Source organism: Micropterus dolomieu, linkage group LG17 (genome assembly GCF_021292245.1).
Source record: "Micropterus dolomieu isolate WLL.071019.BEF.003 ecotype Adirondacks linkage group LG17, ASM2129224v1, whole genome shotgun sequence".
Classification (NCBI taxonomy): domain Eukaryota; kingdom Metazoa; phylum Chordata; class Actinopteri; order Centrarchiformes; family Centrarchidae; genus Micropterus; species Micropterus dolomieu.
In genome coordinates this window covers 193,236-218,857 of record NC_060166.1, presented here as the reverse complement: position 1 = coordinate 218,857, position 25,622 = coordinate 193,236, and the positions used below count along the sequence as shown (strand labels likewise).

Below are 25,622 nucleotides of genomic sequence, written 5' to 3'. Positions count from 1 at the left end.
TTATAATAACAATAGGACTAGTAACAATAGTTGTTGTAGCAGAGGGTGTCGAGCAGGAACACGGGGGCAGCAGGTGACCCGCAACCACAGATCCAGACTCCACAGCTCCAGAGCCAGAAACACCTGCAGGAAGTGATAGGAGAGAGGAGAGGGACGAGAAAGCACAAGACTACCAGAAAGGGGAGAAGTTGTGTTAGTAACATGCAATAATGGGATGAGGTTGCATACAGAGGGAGAGAAAGTAGAGGAGAGAGGAGCTCAGTGCATCATGGGAAATCCCCCGGCAGTCTAGGCCTATAGCAGCATAACTAAGGGATGGTTCAGGACTACCTGAGCCAGCCCTAACTATAAGCTTTATCAAAGAGGAAAGTCTTAAGCCTACTCTTAAATGTGGAGATGGTATCTGCCTCCTGAACCCAAACTGGAACCTGGTTCCACAGGAGAGTAAGAGCAACAGTGGTGATCGGAGCACTGGGGGCTGTGACCCCCAAACTGGGAGAGTGGCTACAGCAGATTCCAGGTAAAACATCAGAGGTCTCTGTCCAGAAGAGTGCAGTCCTAGGAACAGCTAAGATACTGTGGTAGAGGACCTGAGCTTGAGGATGACACATACCACATAGTTAATTTATTTATTTATTTATTTTTGCCTATTCAGGAGAGGTACGTTTGTTATAGTAGCGACATGAAATTTGATAAATAGTATTAGTGGTGGTAGTATTAGTCTGTTGGTATTTTTAATAATTTCTGTTTACCACAATACATTCACTATGTAATTTAATGTTCATTAGTAATAGTTCTCAAATCAGATATTTGTAAAATGTTTACTGTAGTTTTATACATTTGACTTTTATTTATCAAAACCTATTTTGTTGTACTTTTATTCAAAGTACTATTAAGAACAATAAAAATTTTCTTTTTATACTGCATTATGTCATGGTATGTTTGGTTTTGATGTCAACATAACAAATATAATCTTTGTCGATGTCATGCGTTTCTTAAAATAAGGTGGAAAAAGGATATCGACATATCAGATTTTAAAATACTCAGATATTGAAATTGCATCGGACTTAAAAAGCCAATATCGGTCGTGCTCTAAAAAAACAACTATATTCGTGACTTGTTGAAGAGGCTTGGGGCTGATGAGTGTATCTGGTATTGTCTATATTTTTCCCAGGTTCGTGCGGAGCGTAACCGTGCACGTGACGAGGTTCGTCAGCTGAGGCAGCGGCTGGATACCCTCACCAAGGAACTGACCAGTGTTCGGCGGGAGCGGCAGGAACTGGCCTCTGAGAATGAGACACTACGGCAGGAGACGCAGCGCCTTCGTAACGACCACAGCGCTCCTCCTCCGTCTGCCACTCCTCCATCCTCCTCCCCTGCACACCTTCGTGGTGCTTCCTCCTCCTCCACTCCATCTATCCCTCCCTCCTCCCCTGCCTCATCATCCTCCTCCTCTCAGGTCCACAATGACTGCAAGCTGGACAGGGTGGGGGAAGGACCACCTGGGTCTCCAGAGCCAGAACCAGTGAGGGACGTGGACTTGGAACACCAAAACATGGGTCAACAAAAGGTGAGTCTGCAGTGTACATTTAGATTAGTGTACATTTTTATCATTTCATCAGCTGGTGTCATTGAGATTAAATGTTTTATCTACACAAACCTGAGAACAGAAACATCCAGAGATGATGAAGAAACTTTAAATTAATCAGCCTGCAGCCTAGATGATGGAAAATATTAATTCTTATTAATGAATATAATGATATTTTTGCTTTTTTTTTTTTTAGCCACACCCGCGCTGTGGCTCTAGAGATGGCAACGATGGTCTGTCCGTTCACTCGGTCCACCATGTTGGTCTGGACTGAAATATCTCAACCTTTAGATAGACTGCCACGAAATTTGAATCCTCGGTTTGAGAGCCCATGACCTTTCCTTAAATCCACAAATATCACCTCATGGTGGCACTAAAGTACAAATCTCATTTAGTCATTCCTTTTCAAGCTAGACTTTGTGGATAAGATTTCATGTCTCACCGCTGCCTTTGCATTGTTGTAATATTTTCCATCTGAACGCACATAGTACACATCTTTAGATCAGTTAGATTCTCCATAATTCAGTTGTTCTGTTCATTTTACGGAAACTACAAGCCCCAAAGTCTAATTCACCCACTCAGATTTACTGACATGATATACAAGAGAGATGGAAAAAAGTGCTGACTCCCTGCCTTTGAAGCAAAATGTCCCTCCCTTGATTACTTATATTGCTTTAGTCTGTAAGGGTCCACTGATCAAAAGAATCAAAATGGCTTTTCTTGAAAAGGAATCCTGTGACTCTGCTGTGTCTGCAAACTTCCGCCACAAGTTTCTCTGCCTCCTGCACCTGTTGATGGGTATGCTTGTTTTCAATACCTTGCTGCCTTCTAAATAAAAGTGCTCAAGCTGTCTGTTGGAGCTAGATCAGATAATTGATTTGTAATTGACCCTTTGCTAAGCTACGCCCCAAATACGCAGCTGGCCAATCACAGCACAGTATAGGACTCCGACACTTTCATGGCTGCGCTCCATTGACTCGTGTGCAAAAGGTGTTGTTTTCTAGCTTTGTTTTGCCATATTTTTCCAAGATATGGTCAAACGCTGTTCCTGTGGCACTTGTAATAGTTACAGCCGCTACCCAGAGAGGTTGAAAGGAGAAGTACGATTAATTCTCTTCCAAAACCTAAAACAAATCCAGGAAAATGTAGGCTGTTTGTTTCTATTGTAATGTTAGTTAGCTAACGCTAGATAACTTACTACAGAAAATAACCTTATATAAGGCTACTGTTCTGCTTTTTAATGACTGTAATAGTGAATAGAGACCTACCCGGCTGTACAGGAACAGTGTTGATCCTTAATATCATTGTCCTCTTTCTAAATAGTCAGGTAAGACTTTACTTTACTTTTACTGTGATCAGTAGGCTTTAGCCTCTGTCTTTATTTTTTCACATCAGTTTGCGTCAGTCTGACAGCCTGAATACAACCTTTAAAAGCACAGTGCACCTGCAAAACTGTCTGCTTCTTTCTGAGATAGCTTTTTCAAAAATTAGACAATATTTCTCCTGGGAGTGCAGTAATAGACAGAGGCCGCGGCGTGCTGAAAGTCTGACAGGTCCGACAGTTTGTCGGAGTTAGCAACAGTAACTAAAGGGGGCGTGGCTTAGCGAAGGGTCAATTGATATGTTATTTGATATAATAATTTTTATACAAGTAAAATTCATACTGATAATAATTTAATATAATTTGATAGCAGCCAATTTCACATCTTTGCTGAGCAAGAGTTTAGTGTGAAAGCGATTAAAGGCCTGTCCCATATGGATACTTGGTCGCTAGGTGCAACTTCAGCCTGATGATAGATCCAGCCATGAAGATATCAAATGGAGAGACTCCTGATGTCAGTGTGCTTATAACCTCTGCTGCTAAATGGACAATGTGACCTCAGCTGCAGTGAATACAGGCCAGACTGGCTACTATGACTCCAGCCCTGTAGATACGCTTACAAAAAGTGTATGTGTGTGCTTGGAGGGTGTCCTAGTTAAGTGACTAGCAGTGTGGGTACTCGTGTGTGCGCGCGCACACACGTGCGTATTCTCCCAGCGTGCTTGCTTATCCCTGAGGTCTCAGTGATGCTGCAGTACTTTTTCTCTGTCACCCTGTTCTGCGCACACCATCCTAAACCTGACCTGCTGCTTACCTCAGCCTCGTTCATACTGAATTCAGACTTGTAGCTTTATAGGACCAGGTGTGTAGGATTTAGTGGCATCTAGCAATGATGCTGCAGATTGCAACCAACTGAATAACCCTTGCCTTCCAGTGGTGGCGGTGCAACATGGGAGATTCCATGAAAAATGTTCTGCTCCCTCTGTAGATATAAAGAACTCATTCTAAGGTAATGAAAACACAACAATTCTTAATTTCAGGTGATTATACACTAATGAAAACATACTTATGAATATTATATTGCATTTCTACCAATGTTTCTGCCATTTTCCCCTTAAATGTTACACACTGGTCCTTTTAATGCAGCAGTTGGTAACAATTGAACATACAATGCAAAACCTTCTTTCTCTCTCTCTGCTGCTCGTATGACTCTGATAAGTCCCTCCCACCAAACCCATAAGTTTGTATGGCAGCAGGAAGAGCCAAATCCCCTGGGAAACCTCAACCCGCGTAGGAAGTCCTCTCCACGGTGACAGTCTCACCAACACTCGGGCCTCTCTTGCTTCTACTCGTCTTCTCAAACGCTCCTCCAGCAGCAGGATGAGAGGCTGGTACACCACTGCCTCTCTTCAAAAATTATTCCCCTCTGTTTGTTATCCTGCGTCTTTGCCACTCGTCGATATCAGCGCCATATCTTCGAACATAATGAGTCTAAAGCTCCGCGTGGAGCCAGGATGTGATCACACATGTTTTTACTATACGCTGTTGGTGGTTGTTCTTCAGCCGGTCAGTTTTTGGCTGTGTCAACAAAACGATTCTAAACAGCATTAAAACTTCTTCAATGAAGACTTAATGCAACGCAGCCACATGCAGTAGAGGTCCAGAGTAAAAATGGCTGAAACACATTTAATTCACATAAGATGTATAGTTTCTTTGTAAAACAAAGTGACACAAAGTAAATTGGTAACCTTAAGAAAATGCAGTGTTGAATGACGAATGACTGAAATTACACAGCCACAAACTTAAATATTCACTATATACATAAAATATACACACAATATAACATCAGCTGCAGGAGATGCTTCAGCCTCTCAGGGCTGGATTTGTCATGTGGAGCTTTTCCGTCTTCTTCGGTGTTGGTCATTTTAGCAACAATTTATGATAAGTATGTCTATCCAGTGACAGTTGACTACATCAAAGTCTCTGACTACATCCAATATGACACATCTGTGTTGATTTGGTTGCATGGGTGAATTATGGAAAGCGTTGCTCAATGTTGCACCGATTTTTATTTATGGAACAACCATGCTACTGCAGTGTCTGTGCAAACTTGGTGCAGCAGTAGTTTTTAGCTGCGTCCAGAAAGGTGTTGTTCCACAGAAGTGTTCGGCAACGCCATAGTCATATTGTTGAATGACCTGTAATTGCAGTCACCGAGAACAGACACTGCTCAGGGTTGGTAAATAAACTACTGTTCTCTTCACGTTTTGTTTTTTGGGTTAAAAAAAGTTTGTGTGTAAGTCTCAGCAACAACACGGGCTTTATAGCATGCAGCTCATCAAAGAGAGTTGCTAGAGCCTCAGGGGATGTTGTAGTGGTTATTAAAAACAAAAATTAAGCAATGATTACTGTAACGCAAATGTATAGTGAACTTATGTTGTGGTTCATAAATCTTGAATTTGAACTTGACCGTCAATAAACTGTAAAATCATTACAGTCTGCAGCTAAACTTTTCTTAGTTTTGTGAAGACATTGTGTTTTTGTGGCATTTACTTCAGTATTAACATCCATAACAACACATGTCCACTTCCGCCTGTTTCATCTGTCTGTATTACCTTCTAATATATTTATAATTAGATATATTCTAAAGATTATAATATCATTTTATGTGTAGTATTTTCAGTACTAGTAACAGTTTTTGCTGAGGTGAAGTTGGAGTGTGGCCATAGTAAATATTTAATCCCTAATCATTATTATTTCTTCTCTGAGGTAGGCGATCTTCCAGTGCTGACCTGTGCCTTTGAGCTCTCCTTCACTCAGTGTTTTGTCTGGAGGGCAGGAGCAGGATCAGTTCAGGAGCTCAGTGTGTAATGAGCTGCTGTCTTAGTAAATCAGGCACTGAATACACACAGATTGCAGCCACAAACTCAACCCCAGAGAACATTTGAACGACATTTTCTAAGTAAATCTGGCTCTCAGACTTTTAACATCTAATGTCAGAAATGAGAATCTTTAGATCACTGTCATGGCATATCAGACTTGACCTTCAGCTAGCTCAGGCAGGGTTTCCATGGTAACACACACACACACGCACAGAAATACAAATTGAGGCGGTGGCGTTCCAAGTAAACCATGATAATGTGTCTGTCAGTGGTGCCAGCAGCGGTGGTCACGGAACGACGGCTAACTGATACTCACAAGAGCAGAGCCTCATTTCCTGTCTCCCTCCATTGTTCTGCTTCTCACACACACAGAGCACTTCCACATGTGGAACAGTATGGTTTAATATGTTACACACTGGGTCCCTCTGCTGGGGATTAGCTGTAATGACAGCAGCAGCTGTTTTCCGTTTGGCATATCTCAACCTGTGTGTGCATGTGAAGTTTTTGAAAAGGATGTTGCATGCTTTTCATCAGTCAGTTCCATGTCTTAAATGTCAGTTTCTCAGACATTGGGGGGGAAAAGCCTCATTTGTAGATTGACCACAGTGCAATTTAGAAACATTGAGGGGGTATCATCATCCCAAAGTATGTAGAAAATTCTTTAATCACAGATGTGAAAATAATCTGAACTTTAGAGAATGTAAAACTATCAGTGACACTTGACACACAAATGTGTGGCTAAAATGTGTCTGTCAGAAGAGACCTTTCAACGTTTTTAAAGGTCCTGGGGTCTCGTTTATAAAACTATAAGTAGGAAAGACTCAAAGGTTGGTATATACAAAGCACAGAAAGTGTGTGTTTTATAAACAGTGTGCACGCACGTCCTACGCCGATTTCCCTTTATACTGTAAATCTTTAATTTACTGTAATCTTTAATACCTTTAAACACCCATAGTTGTCTATAAATGGTCAGTGAAACGGCCCTCATAAATATTAATACATACTGACTGCATGAAGAAAAGGAGGCGAATTCTGAACATTTTTAACCCAGTGTGACGCTGACATTATTTTTTGGGGAGGTTGAAGCAAGAAAAATTGTTTGGTGGGTAAAACCCGCACACACACAGTGCTGCTGCATCGGAGGAAAGGGGGCACGGGAGCTCTGCCCCATTAGAAGCTATCTGCAGGAAGGTGCACCCCTCCTGCTTGGTCAGGGTGGTGGAGGGGGGACACTGATATGCAAGACGGGAGTAAACCAAATGCATTGCACTCGTGTTTAAACATTTAGGCTACACAGTCAGTCTACTCACTTAACGAGGCTGGCAACGAGTTAAAATAAATGACTTGTTTTACATATGACATAAGCGCTAGACTAAAATTTACACTTAAAGTGTTAAATTTTTCTATACAGTGTTTTTACAAGCAACCCATAGCGTCCACGTGCTGACGCAGTGTTTGGCTTGATAAGACAGCATCCATCTGATAACAAATTAAACAATGCACTCATTTGTTGGAGTGAGGAAACGAAAAAAAGCATCTGCTCTCCGCTGACGACCTTTGACCTCTTCTGGTGTTCACAGACGCTGATGTCCGTTTCTGGTGTTCATTCAGTCTCTTGTTCAGGGTCCTTGCGTCTTCGCTGATGTAATATGTCCCACAGTAGAGCTCTCCTCATGTCCACAAGCCTCTGGGTCCTATACTGCCACATTTCTCTGGTCTGTGTGTCTAATTCCGCTATAACAATCAACTTAACATTTATGCAATTATCTCAAAAGGCTTCATTTAGAATCATACTTCTTTCATCATTTTTGTAAAGTAGGAGGTTCAAAGGGTACATTTTCTGTTGTCATTGGGGACATCGGTCAGGATGCATAGAAGTAAGCCAGGAAACTTGGAATATCCTCTGAACAATGCTTTATTTCTTCCAATTTAAAGGATGCATTTATCAACATAGTCAGGGGAAAAAGACACACAAGTTGTTCAATCTGAAAGAAAGCAAAAATAAGATTAGAAACTAAACTCACTTGCCCATCAAGGAAAGAAACATCTACGCTAAGTTTTCATAAACAAGGTAAAACTAAAGAGTAAACTAAACTTCTCTTACCAGAACTGCCGCCCCATGTGGAGGTGAAAGAATGAGAGGGAGTGCAGTCCTTAAATAAAGTGTGAACAGGTGAACTCAATCAGGTCAATGAGGAGGAATGAAAGGTGAAAGCGGGAGCCAATCAATTATGAGAAAACAAAGGAAAGGAAGTGAGGTAGGTGAAAGGAAGTGAATAAAAACAGAGATAAATTGGGGATCTTTACGCATGTTTGCTTAAATGGTCTTCTGCTCTATAAAAGTTAAATTACGTGACTTTTTATTACTTTTCTCTAAAACCTATTTTTTGCGAGACGGTTTCAATCGACCTGAAACTTTGGCAGGATCTTCTATGGATGTCATTGATAAAAAGCTATCAAATTTTGATAGGTCAATCTGTTTTTTTTGTTTTTTTGTTTTTTTTCAATAATTTTTTTAGTTTTGTTTCTTTACGTACAATTTTACATAAATGCCCGTAAACCAAAATTGGCTTAAGCTATTGTAACCAAACTTGACACGTCTGTTCAGATGCAGTCCTTGGATATTCTTCCACTAGGGGGTACTATACTCGCAAAAAGTTTGTACCTCGTAATTCGCTGCATGGATTTGTACAATATTAAGTTTGAACTGATGAAATCCTAAAACAACAACTCAGGACCCAGTATTTAGCATAACTCCATCAGCTGTACGCTGTAAACACATCGCTGCACACTGGCTGCTGTTTCCCAGCAATACATTTCATGCCGACATACGATCTCAGGCGGACATCGGTGAGACTTGTATGGCTATCTGACTGTTGATTGTGATTTATTGGTTTGCAAACAACGGTGGAATGGAGAGGAGCAGTCGTAGAAAAAACGCTGACATGCTCGATTTAAAGCCAGTAACCTCTACTCGACCATTCAGAAATTCACTGCAAGGCAAGCCCGACCTCTCCAAAGTACCGGTACATTCGAAAAGTACAACCCCCCCCCGAAAAGACCCTAGAACTAAATTTAGACCCTGATCCCTGCGGTGGAAATGCAGTGAGTTCCTCCAAAGGTTCTTGGTTCCGGGATATAGTTCCTTTGGTCGAAACGCGGCTTAAGTCGCCTACCCTGGAGATTGGAAGTTCCAGGGTTCAAATCCCCAGGTGACCAAGTGTTCAGATCATACTGAATGTAAGCTCTCCATTATATTTGTATATATATTTTCTTCTTATTTTTCTTTGCTAAAAAGTTTGTGCAGCTTAAACGTAAAACAGACTTTTGCAGGTGGGTAAAAGATTTCACAGTAGTCAGGTACATAAAATGACACTCTCTGATCTCAAGGTGTTGCTGTAAAAATCAAGTTAGCGTTTTCTGCAATTATTCAGCCCAAAGTCATCTGAAAATGTCAAATGTTGCATTTTTCACGGCTTGCTTGGATCCTGATCATTGCCCTTTGCGGCTATATTAATAAATTATTTGTGAAATCTACATTCAATTTTAGAACATTATTGTTGTATTGCTGCTCTTTAGGTCTATTTGGGTCAGGTCTATCACTTTTGGACCTGTGAATGGTCTACGGGGCTTCTGTCCTTAGGGTGCAGAAGCCGAGATCTTTAAGTGTTACATGGTTACCAGACCATGCATCCTAATGATTTTGGTGTTCGTCTGTCTTTTCCTCTGGTGTCATCATAAGGTTCAAATTTGTATTTTTAAAATGTTGGGTGGATTGCCATGCCCCCCTAAGGAATGATTGAAATAGCTTTGGTGATGCGCTGGCTTTTCCCCTAGCTCCACCAACAGGTTAAAATCTTTTTGTTTAGCAAGCTAACATTTGCTAATTAGCACACGGAAAACATGGTGTCATTTTGAGTATGTTAGCATGCTGGTATTAGCATTTAGCCCCCCCCAAAAAGAAATCTTAAAAAACATTGAGTGCATTTCTTTCAATACCCTGTCCCTGCAGCACAAGCTCTGTGCTGCTTTAATACAAACACACAACTGCCTCTAAATAAAATGCTCTCAGGGTTCATTATGTTATGCCACAGATATCTTTCCAACTCTCAGTTGCAGAATTCAGTATTTATGAGGAACTCTTAAAGGCAGCATGATGATTATCTTAAAACCCCACGCTGCCTCATGGAGCCTGTGGGAAACAGAGACCTCACATGATATAGGGTGGTGAAACATTTGGATTTGTGCTGGCAGATTTACTATGTGGAGAGGAGGAAACGATCTACATGTCCAATCTTATTTATGTTAAATGGGATGTGAAAATGTTTGTTCTCAAGAACCCACCCAAGAGTGTCGGGGTTCTGCCGTGACAGCGCGTTGGCCGAAACTTTCAATGATTCTCTGGATGAAACAGTTTGATTTGCAGCCTCGTAGGGAGGAACAGAGGGTGGAGTGGAAAACACTGAGGACAGAAGAGAGAATTGTTGTTGCCAGAGAAGCCCATATTTCTGATAACCCCTTCAAAATCAGAGAGTCAAAAGATATGTGGGTAGTGTGGAACGATATTTTATTTTCTGGGACTTAAACTGAAAGGAAGCCTTAATCACCGATGAAGTTTTGTAAGACAAAAAGAGAATACATTTCTTCATCGGTAGAACAGTAAGCAAAACGGTTATTAGTATTTTGGCACGTACATGCATTCTCCAGTGTGTTTAGAATCTCTTAATTGCTCCAAATAGCGGACGCTAGGTTTCTTGCTGATTTGCTGATAGTGTCACACTTGTTACATCCGTGCAGATTAATCACATCGAAAACACTAGATAAGACCAGCACCTTAATGACGTCAGATTGCATTCCATATGTTACAACTTTCATTCTATATAACATTTACACACTCACACTCACTGGCCACTTTATGAGGTACATCTTACTAATACAGGGTTGGACCCCCTTTTGCCTCCAGAACTGATATAAATCTTTGTGGCATACTTTCAACAAGGTTTTGGAAACATTCCTCAGAGACTTTGGTCCATGTTGACATGATAACATCACCAGTTGCTGCAGATTTGTCAGCTGCACATCCTACCCTTTTAATGTTAACATTTTAATGTTGCATCTGATATCAAGACTCATCAGACCAGGCAATGTTTATCCAATCTTCTGTTGTTCAGTTTTGGTGAGCCTGCGTGAATTGTCGCCTCAGTTTCCTGTTCTTAGCTGACAGGAGTGGCCCCCGGTGTGGTCTTCTGCAGCTGTAGCCCATCTGCTTCAAGGTTAGATGTGTTGTGCATTCAGAGATGGTATTCTGCATACCTTGGTTGTAATGAGTGCTTATTTCAGTTACTGTTGCCTTTCTAACATCTGGAACCAGTCTGCCCTTTCTCCTTTGACCTCTGACATCAACAAGGCATTTTCGTCCACACAACTGCCGCTCACTGAGTATTTTCTCTTTTTCGGACCATTCTCTGTAGAACCTGGGGATGGTTGTGCGTGAAAATTGCTGTAGATCACTAGATTCTGAAATACTCAGACCAGCCCGTCTGGCACCAACAATCAACAAAGTCACTTAAATACCCTTTCTACTAGGGCTGCACAATTTGGAGAAAAAGTCATATTGCGATTATTGTGGATAATATTGTTATATTACAATTTGGTACATGGTAAATCTACATCTGTCCATACCACAGACACTATCCCACAACCTGGAGGACGAACTTGTATACATGAGTATAATATCATATTATTAAATAAAAAGTATAATGTTGAGTTAATAGAAGCCTATACTGTTAGTATAACCTTAAGATATTAATTACTATATTCATGATAATTTCATATAATAGTATAATATTTTATCACTAGTTGATTATTATATCCAGTTACAGCAGTTTCATTTCTGTGGGTTGATTTTTAAAATGTAATCCTTGCGCAGGAAAAAAAGCTCTATATTGGTCTTTAATTTGTTAATTCTAAGTATTAACTTCTTAATCATATTATTATCATTATTATCTATGGCTGACCCCGAATAGTCGAAGATTCGATGCTTCGATGGGCGGAGCCTGATTCGACTGTCAATCTCACAGTTGAAGCTTTGCAGTGAAACAAGGATCATACCATTTTGGGGATATGGGGGGTGCTCAGCATCTGATTTTACATAGAACTACCAGTTTTCTCCCAATAAGTTAATATACAGCCTGTTACAATATACATTTCAACGTTTAATGCCGTAAATAAACATGTGAAAAGAATAAAACTTTCAATAAATGTTTTTAAAGTGCATAAATAAATCCAATATTGTAACCCTAACCCTGGGTCATCAGTGCGCATGTGTAGAATAGGAACACTTAACTTAGGTTGTTGTCTTAAATGTTACTTGCACACTGCTCATGAATCACATTTCTCATTGCACGTAACGTTTTCTCACAACATGCGAGAGCCTGGTGTGGGCAGAGATAATGAGCAGACTGCAGCGCACACAGAGAGAGTGTCACACACATTTTTTCTGTTTATTAAATCGCACACTTTTTTGTGGTTATGTAATCGCACATGACGACATCACAGCTGCGATTAGATTAATCGTGCAGCCCTACTTTCTTCCCCGTTCTGATGCTCGGTTTGAACTTCAGTAAGTTGTCTTGACCACGTGTACATGCCTAAATGCATTGAGTTGCTGCCATGTGATTGGCTGATTAGCTATTTGTGTTAACAAGCAATTCAGCAGGTGTACCTAATAAAGTGGCTGGAGAGTGTATATGTATGTAGACAATTCTAGTTGATTAATGCTTGACTACCCATGTTTCTTACACTGATTTTATTGTAAGCGGTGTCAGTGGGATATGAGTTTCAGTTATATACAGTACAGTATTCCCCTAATACCAGCAAACTAGTGTGTCATGTTCTTCTCCCTCCCTCTGCCAGGACTTGGAGGTCCTGGAGTCGGTTCTGCGCACCAGGGCCTCTGAAGGCAACACTCAAGAGGCCTGGGAAAACTGCAGTGGTAATGGCGGTGTTAACCTGGCCAGCTCACGCTCATCCTCTGGTCTGAGCCGGCAGGAACGCAGCAGGCAGCTGTGGGACGACATTAGCACGGTGGAGGAAGACTCCAGTAAACTCAACGCCCTGCAGCTTCGCCTGGATGAGTCCCAGAAAGTCCTGCTAAAAGAGAGAGAGTAAGAGTGACTGAAAATCTAAAATTGTCTAAGCTGTAGCATAGATATGAAGTGTGACATAACAGTTGTATCTGTTGCTGCGGTAGAGAATTCCGTGAGACCAACTTTAATTTAAAATCATAAACTCAGGTTGGAATGAAACTTCCATTTGATGACACTGTCTACTTTAATTTGAAAAATTATTTTTAAAGACATTTGCTGATTAAGACAATAACCCACTCAGCACTTCAGCAGAATGATTGTGTACACACTGTGTGATGTGTGTTGTGTCTCTGCGTTTTCTCCAGAGACAAGCTTGCACTGAGTAAGAGCATTGAGAGGCTGGAAGCTGAACTCAGTCAGTGGAAACTTAAATATGAGGAGCTCAGCAAGAACAAACAGGAGGTCCTCAAACAGGTGAGACATCCATGTGCTCAGGCCGCCACTCTGCCAGTCACAAAGAATATGTCTGTGTGGATCTCATCAAGTCTTTGTTGTAGGATGAGACAGCATCCCACTTTCTGTCTTGTCAGAGGGACCCTCCTAGATGTCAGTTCGACAAACTCATTCAACCTTTAGTGTGTTGTTGTGACTATCTGCACGATTAATGATGACAGACTACTATGATTCCACAAATGGTGCCTGGGGCCTTTGTTAATCTTAACTATAGAGAGAAACATGCTAAAATTAGAGGTTGTCTTTACTCCACCATCTTGGTCCAGACAAAAATACCTCTATTGGATGGATTGCTATGACATTTGGTACACGCATCCATTTTCCCATCAGGTTCAATTCTTAATACGTTCCTGATCATCTGACTTTTCATCTAGTGCCATCATCAGGTATACATTTTTGTCAGTTACTTTAGTTAATACGCTCTAAATAAAGATGGTTAAGATGGTAAACAATCCAAGGAAGGTTGAGGTTAAGGGCAACTGGACTTTGAAGAAAAAAACTAGAAGACGTTTTGTCCCTCATCTAAGAGACTTCTGACTGACTGGTGGGGAAACTCTGAAGCTATTTAACCTCAGTGGGATCGTTAGCCAGGATCGTCGATACCGCTGGTTCGTTAGTGCTCCTGGCTGTGGTAACAACAGTAGTCATGGACGTTGGAGCCACACGTGGCCAAGTCTGAACGACCATCGTTGGCATCTTCACCTGAGGCCAAGAGGAAATGCTTGTTCAGTTTCCTGCGAAGTTATGAAAGGACAGCATTGTAAGTGGGCGACAAGTGGTGGCGTAGACCCCCTCCTCTGTTCAGCGACCGAGTGAGGTCCCAACATATACCTAACAATCCCTCTCCAATTCAGCGATAATTGTAGTGTATCTGGATGAAACTGTGCACAATCCTATATTTAATAAATATATACTGCGTGCACTGCATTATTTGGCAGGTAAGTATTCTGAATGAATAATTATTTCCAACTCTAAACCATGTAAACTTGAATGCTCACTGGAGCTAATCATTTTCAGGTGATATGTAGTTGTGTAATGAGGGAGGGTGTGGTGAAAGTGAATCACACCTTATATCAAGATGTGCACGATTAATAGGCAGCTGCATTATTTCAGGTAGAATGGTCCAAAAAAGAGATTTAACTGACACCGAAAAGTCACAAATTGTAAAATGCCTTTGAGGCTGATGCAACACTCTTGAAATAGCTAAACCTTTGAGGCGGGGCCACCGGACAATCAAACTTGCTAATAGTCACAAAAAGCTCATGGAAAAGAAAAGACAAATTAACTGGAAAAGACTCGAGTAGAATTTAAAGTGAAGCTACCAGGAACCCATTATCCTCCAGTGCCACCATAATCCAGAACTGCAACCTACCTGGAGTGTCCAGAAGTACAAGGTGCCAAGTGCTCAGAGACACGGCCGAGGTCAGGAAGGCTGAAACACGACCACCACTGAACAAGATTCTCAAGTTGAAGCGTCAAGACTGGGCAAAGAAATACCTGAAGACAGATTTTTCAAAGGTTTTATGGACAGATGAAATGAGAGTGACTCTTGATGGACCAGATGGACGGGCCTGTGGCTGGATCACTGATTTACACTGCATCAGGTCTACTCAGGTGCCAGTAAGGTGGAGGAGGGGTGCTGGTATGAGCTGCTATCATTAAGGATGAGATAGTTGGGGTATTTTTGGGGTTAAAGATGGACTGAAACTCCACTCTCAAACCTACTGCCAGTTTCTGGAGGATACTTTCTTCAAGCAGTGGGACAGGCAGAAGTCCTCAGTTTTCAAGAAGGCCATGATCTGGCAAGCCAGCGAGGGCCTCAAAGATGCCCAAATAATGGCCTGGCCCCCATCCTCTCCTGACTGAAATCCTATTGAGAACTTGTGGACTCTTCTAAGATAAGATTTACGGTCAGGGAAGACAGTACACCTCTTTGAACAGTGTTTAGGAGGCTGTGGTTGCTGCTCCAGTGAAAGTTGATAGTGAACAGATCAAGAAACTGACTCCACTGATGGAAGGCTCATGGCAGTTACTGAATATACTGGTCACTAAATATTTTTGAAAGGCCAAAAATTTTATTTATCATTTTGTGTTCTAACACTTACCCCCCCCAAAAAAAGTATAGAATAAACAAGTCATTTGATGGAAATTATTTTGGTAATTTAGTTGCCTAATAATTCTGCAGATTTATGTATTCTCCTGATCAAGACAAAACTCACTTTTTCTTAGTTAAACATTCAGGTTTGAAGTTTAATTATATTTTTGATTGACTGAGAGCATTGTGTGTTGTTAAAATGAATCTTGAGGAATACAGTTTGCCTAATAAATGTGCACTTTAAATCTTTATTACATAGTAGCTCTAAACTATAATTGTATAAACGATGAGTGAGCTTATATTCCACTGTAACCTGTTTTGAGAGCCAGATATCCAAAGCTGCACCTATAGAGTGTAGGGCTCAGCTGTAAGGCCTTTAGACAGCAACATGGCAAATGTTTTGTCTTCCACCACTCGGGGGCAGTCCCGGCCTGCTGAGAAGAGAGACATAGGGCTGAAAAGAACCCAGATAACACAGGCCCTGTAGGAAGGCTCACTGTATGACAAAATCAGTTTAGAACCAGCACAGAGAAAGAAAGGAGGGGACAGATCAGAAGACATGACAGATGTGTAGATGGTGATGATGGGTGGTTTGAAGATAAGCAGGGTAGAAGTGATGGAGATGGAGGCAGGATAGGGCTGTGCTGAAGGTGGAGAGAAGGCAGATGAGACACGGGCAGAGATGCAATGATCCATTAAGAACAAGGAGGGATGAAAAGGAGATAATAAAGGAGATTGGGTCATCCTTATCTCCACACTTGTTGTTGGTTCCAGAAATGGTCACCTGTTTAAGAAGAAGGAGGAAAAAGTGTTGTAGATAACACTAAATGTCGAGCACGTACACAGTTTAAGGACAGCTGTTGTTGAGATATTGAATGATTGAACTTTTTTTTCATTGTCCCATCAGAGAATCTTGTCTTTCAGAACTGACCTCAGCAGTTCCATCTCTTCAATATCAGCACTAACCACAAATGGCACATTATTTGCATGCTGGTGTTTCAGTTTCTGAATAAACAATGTGAAAAGGTTTGCACACTTGAATATGGACTTCTAAAGAAGTATATTAAAGTGTCTGTAGCCAAGGTAAACAGTCCCATAACACAGCCAGTCTCTTTAGATGTATGAAAGGATACATTTTTTTTGACATATTCAGAAGAGGACAATGTGAAAAATGTGAATGAAAAGTTCTCATCAACCTTGCTTCCAGCTGCTTAGGATGCAGACAAACCCACTGTCTCAGTGCAAGTGCTTTGAGAAACTGGTTCTCCAGCACATAAAGAACAAAATCCCAGTCAGCATGGCCCCTCTTTAGTTTTCATTCAGAACCCACAGATCCACGGAGGATGCTATCTCCACGTGCACTGTTAACATAGCATGACTGCACAGGTGCTATTTGTTGGACGACGTCACACACACACACACACACACACACACGCGCGCAATGATGGTGATCAGATGAGAAAGTCGAAAACTTGCCATTGTATAATATATTAGTTATTTCATAACTTTTATTAAATAGACCTCAGAAAGAATACAGTGCTCCGGACCTTGGTGACCTCAGTCCTGGGTATGGCCATGGTCAGATGTTGTGTTTATAGCTTGTTTACAAAAAGAAATTCTTTATGGAAAAATGTTGAGCTTTTTAATAAAAAACCCTAACCTCCACTGTTGAAATATGTCAGTTTACCTGATTATGAAATATACATAATACATACAGTCTGTGCATTTAATAAGCAGTATCTAATAGTTAAAATGAATATATGTGTATCCTCATACCTTTACTTGTTTTTAGCTCTCATTGTAGAGTTGCACCTTTTAAAGAGGAGAAGAAAGGAACTATTTAAATGGTTTAATGCAAGATGTCAGTGGTCCTGCTAACCTTAAAAATAAAGGACAATATAAAACACCCAGCCCTTTGATGTTTTGTCTTTTTTAACCTCTTCCTGACACCATCTAGCTGAACCTGCTGAAAGAAATGCACCAGGATGAACTCGGCCGCATATCTGAAGACTTGGAGGACGAACTGGGAGCCCGAACCAGTATGGACAAGAAACTAGCTGAACTACGAGCTGAGGTGAGCAGAGGAAGACGAAGAAAGAGCAGGAGTGTGGGGTGATGGAAGGAGGGTGGGCAGGTTCAAACAAATGTTGGCCCCTCACAAGCCTTTTCCTTTTTTTGACTTCAGCACTTTTAAACTAAATGTAACAGGACTAATCTTACTATCATACTGAACATTTCACTTCAGATCCCTGCTGCTGCAGGCGTCCTGCTCTCTGTATTTTCACAGAACAGGTACATTATGTTCCAAGCTTGAGGTTTGCCAAAACTGCAAAACACGTGTGCCCTGCATTTAATCACATCACCTCTGCATGGATCAATATTTTTTCTTGGTTTTTAGTGTTGTGTTTGTTGCATCAGTAGCTACATCTTACAGATTATCTTTAGTGAGTTTTGTGAACACATGGGAATTGGTGATATTGGCCAAAGTCATCCATGAGTAGTTGTAGTATAACAGTTTTATACTGTTTATCACAGAGAATACAAGCTCTTCTCTAACCTTCATGTTACCACCAGGGTTGAGTGGTACTCCTAAAATACATTTATCATTTCAGTGTCCTCAGCCTCTCTTCGTCTGTGTGTCTCCGCCTCTCTGTCTCTGTCAGATGGAGAGGCTGCAGGTGGAGAATGCTGCAGAGTGGGGGCGCAGGGAGCGTTTGGAGACAGAGAAACTTGCCCTGGAGAGGGACAACAAGAAGCTGAGGGCTCAGGCAGAAGACCTGGAGGAGCAGCTGGCCAAGAAACGCCGGCAGGCCGCCTCCGCACTTGACATCGACCTCAAGGCCATCCAGAGCGAGCTGTTTGAAAGAAACAAGGTGGACATGACATCCTTTCTTTTCAAATCCCAGTGCTGTCACCATGATTAGGGGAATCTGTTTCCGCCAAGAACAGCAACCCTCTTAGCTTGCCAATCTTTGAATTCAGATTTTAAAACAATGAGCAATTTAAGACAACTTGGGTTTTATTCTGATAGTTTTTGTCCCCCCATTGTTTCTATGAGCTAACCTGACATTGTCCTAGTAACCCAAATTGTAATAAACTGGAATAATCCTTTAAATTCAAAACATACACACTGATGAGATCTCTTTATATGTTAGGAATTTGTTGCCATGACCTTGTCTTTCCGGAACACTGTCAGCTGTGTGTGTTTGAGAAAAGAGAAAGAGAGAGATTGATTGTGTTTTGTGTATAGTGTAACCATGGTATTGATCTGGACAGAGAATGAGAAACAGGGCAAGCGATTAAGACACACACACACAGACACACAGACACACACACAGACACAGACACACACACAGACACACACAGACACACACAGACACACACACAGACACACACACAGACAGACAGACAGACAGACAGACACACAGACACATACACAGACACACACAGACAGACAGACAGACACATACACAGACACACACACAGACACACAGACAGACAGACAGACAGACACACAGACACATACACAGACACACACAGACAGACAGACAGACACACAGACACATACACAGACACACAGACACATACACAGACACACACACAGACACACAGACAGACACACAGACACATACACAGACACACACACAGACACACAGACAGACACACAGACAGACACACAGACAGACAGACAGACACACAGACACACAGACAGACAGACAGACACACAGACACACAGACAGACAGACAGACAGACACACACACACACACACACGTTGATTGATAGTAGAATCATCTTTAACCCCAGCCAGGGCTTTGGGCATCACTACTGGTGCATAGATTGATGTTCACTGTCACACTGCGATACACTCACCGGTGTGTACACACACACACACACACACACACACACACACACACACACACCCTGTAGGAGTAATAGGAGGTGACAGAGCAGAAATTAGTAAATTTTGTGTGGACTGTGTGTTTGTATGTGGTCATTTGTGATTGATCTTTAGGCTGGTGACAGATTACATGAATCAAAGAGAAAGAGAGAGAGAGAGTGTGTGTGTGTGTGTGTGTGTGTGTGTGTGAACACCTGCGTAATATGTGATTGTGGGATCCTCCTTGGCTAATTTGTCACTGCTAGGAAAAAAACACAAGCAGTACTTGCACACCCCCTCGTACGATCGGTCCATATTCATGAGCTTTGGGCAGTGGCCAAAAAAACTAGTTTGCTGATCCACACAGCTGAAATGTTTTTCTTTCTAAGGGTGGCTGCGCTCACCTGTAAGGTGGCAGTATACTTCATGAGAACTGCTTGTCAGATGATTGAACAGCTTGTACCGGTGTGTTGCAGTACTGTAAGGTACTGGATAAATGATATGCCTTGTTAACACCAGATCAGCTGTAGAGATGAGAACGCACACTGTCATGAACCTTGGTTATTTGTCGCTGTAAATCATTCATTTTCCATCTGTATTGCTTTAAATGTTCACACAGTTCTGTTGAATAACTTGAATATCTTTGGGTGTTTTCATGGCAGAGAATAGATGCATAATCTGTCATTAGAGGCGCGTCTCTTTCAGCCTTCTCGCTAGAAATATTTTTTGTTAGCTGAAAACAAATATCTGTAGGCTATAACGTTGTGTATGGATGCCAGCACGTTGTAGGCTGCGGATTGTGTTTACACCTACCTAAGATCCAAACACATTGCGAGCCAGACTAACTCCAGATGTTTCTCAGGCAGATACCATCGCATTCTGATGCATTCACGCCTTGCATTAACATGTTTTTTCCTTTCCAGATAACAAGTCCGTCCAGATTTAGATGGCATTTTCATACCAGATGTAAATGGGCTGTCAGACACGTGTCTTTCACAGAAATTTCTCTTATGGCTTCATTCAGACAAGACAGGACATTTGACAAAAATGACATTTAATAGACTGATCTGATATGAGAAAAATCTCCTCAACAAGTTAAATTGGCTTTTTCAGTGTACTTTATTCAACTGATGTTATTGAACAGATGTTTTTTACATTAGTTTCTCTCTCTCTCTCTCTCTCTCTCCATTTTTAATCTTGTGCTGATTTAATTAAACGTAATGGCATTTAATTCAGACCTGTGCTGCAGACTGCTGCTACTAAGACCCTAGACCTGGATGTTGTTTTGGCCATTATTGCATAATTGTCGTTGTCGTCATCGATAAAAATTCAGACAAGGAAAGAAGCGAAAGCAACGTGTCAGAAAAAAAAAACACCCATTCCCATGGTGTCTTCAGATTCCCATTTATCCGACAAGCAGTACAAAATCTCAGAATGTTGCCTTTACTGACAAATATGACAAAGAAAAGCAGCAAGTCATCTAATCTGGGAAGCTGGAACCAGGTAACCTTTATGCTTGAGAAATCAACTAACGAATGAATCAACTATTTTTTTAAATTTTTTAATGCTACCAAATCCCAAACAGAGCCTCACACATGACTACATGTGGCTCATTACACCTGCACCTGGTAGCAAACAGAACTGTGAACACATCTCTTGACAACATATGTAATTAAACTGATTCCAGGGTAGATTAGGCTTTTGGGTATAAATTAGGGAGTCTGCCATTTAGAAAATTACAGTTGAGCTTTAAACCACATTTCCTATCCTGTTTCACAGTATCATATATATGTTGCTGATTATTTATCATACAAAGGCAAGGCAAGTTTATTTGGATAGCACTGTTCAAGCATGGAAGCAATTTTGATTGCAAAGAAATGCACCATTAAAAACACAATTAAACAATAAAATACTGTAACTATAAGAATAATTAAAATAGAATATGATAATAATCTATAAAATATATTAAATTATCATATTATAAAATATATATCATAGAAAAATACATTGCTTCAGTAAAATACAAGTAGATATCTTGTTGTGACACTTATGGTCCCCAGGTGGGGTTGTTTACCCAACATGCACCTCTCTGGCAGGGTAAAGACAGAGTCGGGGTGACCTAAAAAGCTGTATATGCAGTTTGTAGACATACTTAATGCTAAATAAGGGGAGTGGGGTGCTGTGTGTTTGTGTGTGTATGTTGATGAGTTTCCTTGATCATTATGAAAACATCTGGGTTAGCTGCTTTGTAATGATGTGACTCGGAGTGACAATTTGTGTTCAGAGCTGTTCCAAAAAGGATGTGTGTGAGATGATCTCTAGTCTGCTTAAATGGCCCCATTAGCAGCTGGTTGGGTGGCACGGCCATGTATGTTTGTTGGTCAGTGTAAGTGGCCCCACTGCTACCTGTGCCACATGGTTATTTATGAATCTCTCAGGTTTATTTAATGCAGTTCGCAACACACACACACATATCTAAGGAGCGACAGAATAATTACTCCAGACATTATGTTTGAGCAGGAGCAACAGGGTGAATTAGCTCTCTGTGTCAGAGGTAGGAGGATGAGTAAGGTGAAGAAGATAAAGATCAAAGAGGAGAGGGGGAAACAGAAGATGCAAAGACTAGGAGGAAGATGAAGATAGGAAAAAGTTAAAGAAAAAAACAAAACAAAGATTGAGGTAGAAGAAACCAGCATGGCCAAATGTAAGCCCCTTTCACACTGGACCAAAAACCCACTAACATCTGGCTTCGTTGGGAAAGGGTACAATTCAGAATTCACACAAACCACATAAACACACCTGTCACCTACTCAGCACGGTGCTGTCAACCAGAATCACCGTGCTGCTGACTTTTACAACTTGTGATTACTACAGCTCTATGAAAAGTAGTACATTTTGCTAGTAAAGTAAACATTTTGCTGTGATTTAATTGCATCGAGGAGATCAAAATGATGCCGAAATAAATACAACATGATTGACAATTTGTTAAACATATGAATTCATGCTTTGTCAGGTCTGTCGGCAAGACAGCAGGACAACAACTTTTAAAATGTTTGTTTTCTTGGTAGCACTTTATAATAACTACACACTATAAAGCATTAGTTAAGTATTCGTAAATAAGGAATTCATCATTTATAAAGCATTGTTCATACATTAATGCACATTAGTAAGTCATTCATAAACACAGTTATAAATGTTTTATTCTTTGTAATCGTCAGGGCTATGCTATGCTAACTTGTTCACAGTAAAGTACAACAATAGCTGGAATAAAGTTACAGACACATATTTTCTGAACTCACCAGGTAGTACAGCTTCTTTGCTTACTCTCCAAGCAATGTCCAGTTTAGTCTGGTTTTTATATAAAAATAAAGTATTGGTCCCACAGAACTCTGGGTGCCCACTGACATCATCGGAAACAGGAAACACTGTGGCCCGCTGCTGAGAAGCGGCGTGTAGCATTTCTAAACTACCTATGAATTTTAATAAATTTATGAGAATTAATACCCAATTATGAATTTTTATATTCAGAAAATATTAATCCATAAAAAGCTCTCGTTTCGCAGGGGCACCACCGGAGTTGTTATTAACCTAGAGTCTCCGGACCTCTAGGTAGCTTTTAATAATTATACAATTATTCACCAGTGATCAGTTAATAATCGCACAATTATCTTAAATCAGTCAGTCAGTCTCATATCTAAAGGGTAAATTCTTTTGGCAGGGACGTAGAAATAGGTAACACACACAATTCCTTGATTACAGTGAATTTATTAACTAACTAAGGTGATATAAAAATACGGTTAAATACGCTAGAGAAATAAACAATGGCTAAACAGTGAGAAGGGTTCCTATTGTGGGAAGCATTTGACTCATACGGCAGCTAATGAATTAATGGATTAACAACTATTGGACGTCACTGACTACAGAATGCCTTGTTTTGGTCTTACTGCTTGTGTTTCTCCCCGCCGGGTTGCTGGTAAACGGCCTCACACTGGCATTCTCGGTTAGGACAGCTTAAAGCTGTCGGCTAGTCGCTTTCTCTGCCAGGGAATTGCTCCGGGGTCCGTCTCGGGGAGGCTTATTGAAGAAACTTGCAGTGGGGGCCTTCCCAACCCTTTCTCGGGTCAAGTTTAAGTCATCCTTTGTTACTGCTGGCGGGCCACGTGGAAGTGTCCGACCTCCGTGGGCTTAGCTTAACGTATAAAGCTTAAAAAAGAACTTGGTCGTTCTTGAATTAACTAGTGTAACTTAACGGACTGATAGCTTTTAACAAACAAAAGATAGCTGTTAAACAAGGGAAAAATCAATGTCGCGGCACTTCGCGTGTGTAGCTTCAAGCGAAACAAAGACTTTGTTGCGCTGGTCAAATTCTTAGGGCTTTGCCGGGAGAGGAGCACGCTGAGCGTGTGCCAAAGCGCTGTTGAAGAGCCCGGAACAAGCTGGCAGACAAGAGGGAAGCGTCCAGAGAGCAGCGTCCAGAGAGCAGAGTCAAGAGAGCGAACGACGTCGTGTGTCGCTCTTTCGTTGTTTGGGGCGTGGTTCCCCAGAGGGCAGTCCTTCGTTTCCCGCAGGGCGGGCCGTTTCCGGTTTCCCGAGGGACTGTCTTTCTAAACTTTTAATGTCTATAAAAGGAACACGAAATATCTATTTGCGCGTATTATAATCAAATATCTTCCCACAATCAAACCTCAATGGTCTAACGGTTGTACCGTACTAAGTTTAAGCATTTGGTAACAGGAAAACAATTGTCAGTAATTTGACCTTTAAAATGTTAGCATTTCAGAATGATGGCATGTAATACTTATTTCGTCCAATCGGGGGAGCTCAGGTTACATGACGACAGCTTAGATTAATCCGAAAACAATCTTTGCTTAGGAACTGGGAAATTTAGTTATTTAGCCTTAAATTCAAGCTGGCAATTAATAGCATATAGTATTTCTTTATCATTAGTTCTAAAGGTGATGTCAGAAAGCATTGTGAACAAGCATTGTTTATTCATAAAATGAAGGAGTGTCCTTAACCTTGCTGAAAATTAAAACACTGCAAAAGTAACTTAATTAGATTCTTTTCAGCAATAATATCAACAACAGATAGCAACAACATGGTAACATAACTACTCAAATAAAAGCAAATGTAATCAAGTAACTAAAAGATTATTTAATTAAACAAGTCTTTGGAGACTGCAGTCTTTGTTTACATAAAGTTCAGGGCTGTCCTTGGTGTCCTGGAGTATCCCTTTGAGAGGTAATTAAAAGCAGAGGAAGGTCAGTTGCCATGGTTACATGTGGGGGGGGGGGGCAGTTTTAGGGTTTCTTGTCCTCTCTTACTGAAGAGTTTCGATTGTTTGTAATCTCTGGTTAGTTTCTTTGTCATTTTAACAATTCAGGCACCGAGAGGCTTATCTCGGCTGTTGCCAAAGGTGGCCAGTTTTACGATCAGGCTGCTCAGGAATAGCGCTGAGGGAAAGCGACCTTTCCACCCCCCTTCTGTTGGGGTCTCTTCAGCCGTCTGTAGAGGGTTGATAATCAAGCTCCTCCTTTCTTTCTCCCAGAGAGAGAGGAATAATTTTGAGTTGTCCAAATTTATTTAATATAAAATGCCCAAATCCACAGTCGGTTCACTACACACGAGTGAAGATAAATCAACATTTAAATCCTCAAAAAAACAATGGTCTTAAGACCGGTCTTAAGACTACTTTTTGATGGTCTTGGTCTCGTCCTCGACTGCCTTTATACTCTGTCTTGGACATTGAGGACTTGGGATTTTATTTCACGACCAGTTGAGACCATAACTTAGGGAATATCAATAAATTGCTTTTGCATTGTCTGATTTGTTAACATCCTAACTTTGAATGGAAGTAAATCTTATTGCTTAAAATGCAACCAATAACCCTAATTAACGACTGTCACCCATCCCTGCGATGCTTACGTTGATTTCAGCTCTTAGTGTTTGTATATGGGTGTTTGGGAAAGTGGATCTTTCAGATCACTTTGAGAAGTACCTATGATCTCGTTCCACATTTTATTGCATGCCATGCAATGCAGGGAACTGGTCTTGGTCTTGACTTGGTCTCGGTTTGGGCAGTCTTGATTACAGCACTAGTTGTAGCAGCAGAATCCAGTCCGAGTACAGGTGTTTATCTGTCCAAAAGTTGAGGCGCTCTCTCCTCTACAGCTCCTCGTTTTCAGCAGCTGTCTGTTGTCCAGCACAGATTCAGTATCTCCACTCCACATGCTTGGCCCTCTCCAAACAACACTCTG

General features: G+C 41.1%; 1 protein-coding gene across 4 annotated transcripts in view; it reads left to right on the top strand.

Moving 5' to 3' along the window:
• ccdc102a (coiled-coil domain containing 102A) overlaps positions 1-25,622 on the top strand; it is a 109,442-nt gene that overhangs the window by 45,123 nt on the left and 38,697 nt on the right. For all 4 annotated transcript variants that reach the window (XM_046074132.1, XM_046074131.1, XM_046074129.1 and 1 more), the window contains exons 3-7: positions 1,175-1,570; positions 12,707-12,957; positions 13,245-13,353; positions 17,445-17,561; positions 18,151-18,360. In XM_046074132.1, coding sequence (XP_045930088.1) covers positions 1,175-1,570; positions 12,707-12,957; positions 13,245-13,353; positions 17,445-17,561; positions 18,151-18,360 — 1,083 coding nt within the window. The remainder of the gene's footprint in view (positions 1-1,174; positions 1,571-12,706; positions 12,958-13,244; positions 13,354-17,444; positions 17,562-18,150; positions 18,361-25,622) is intronic.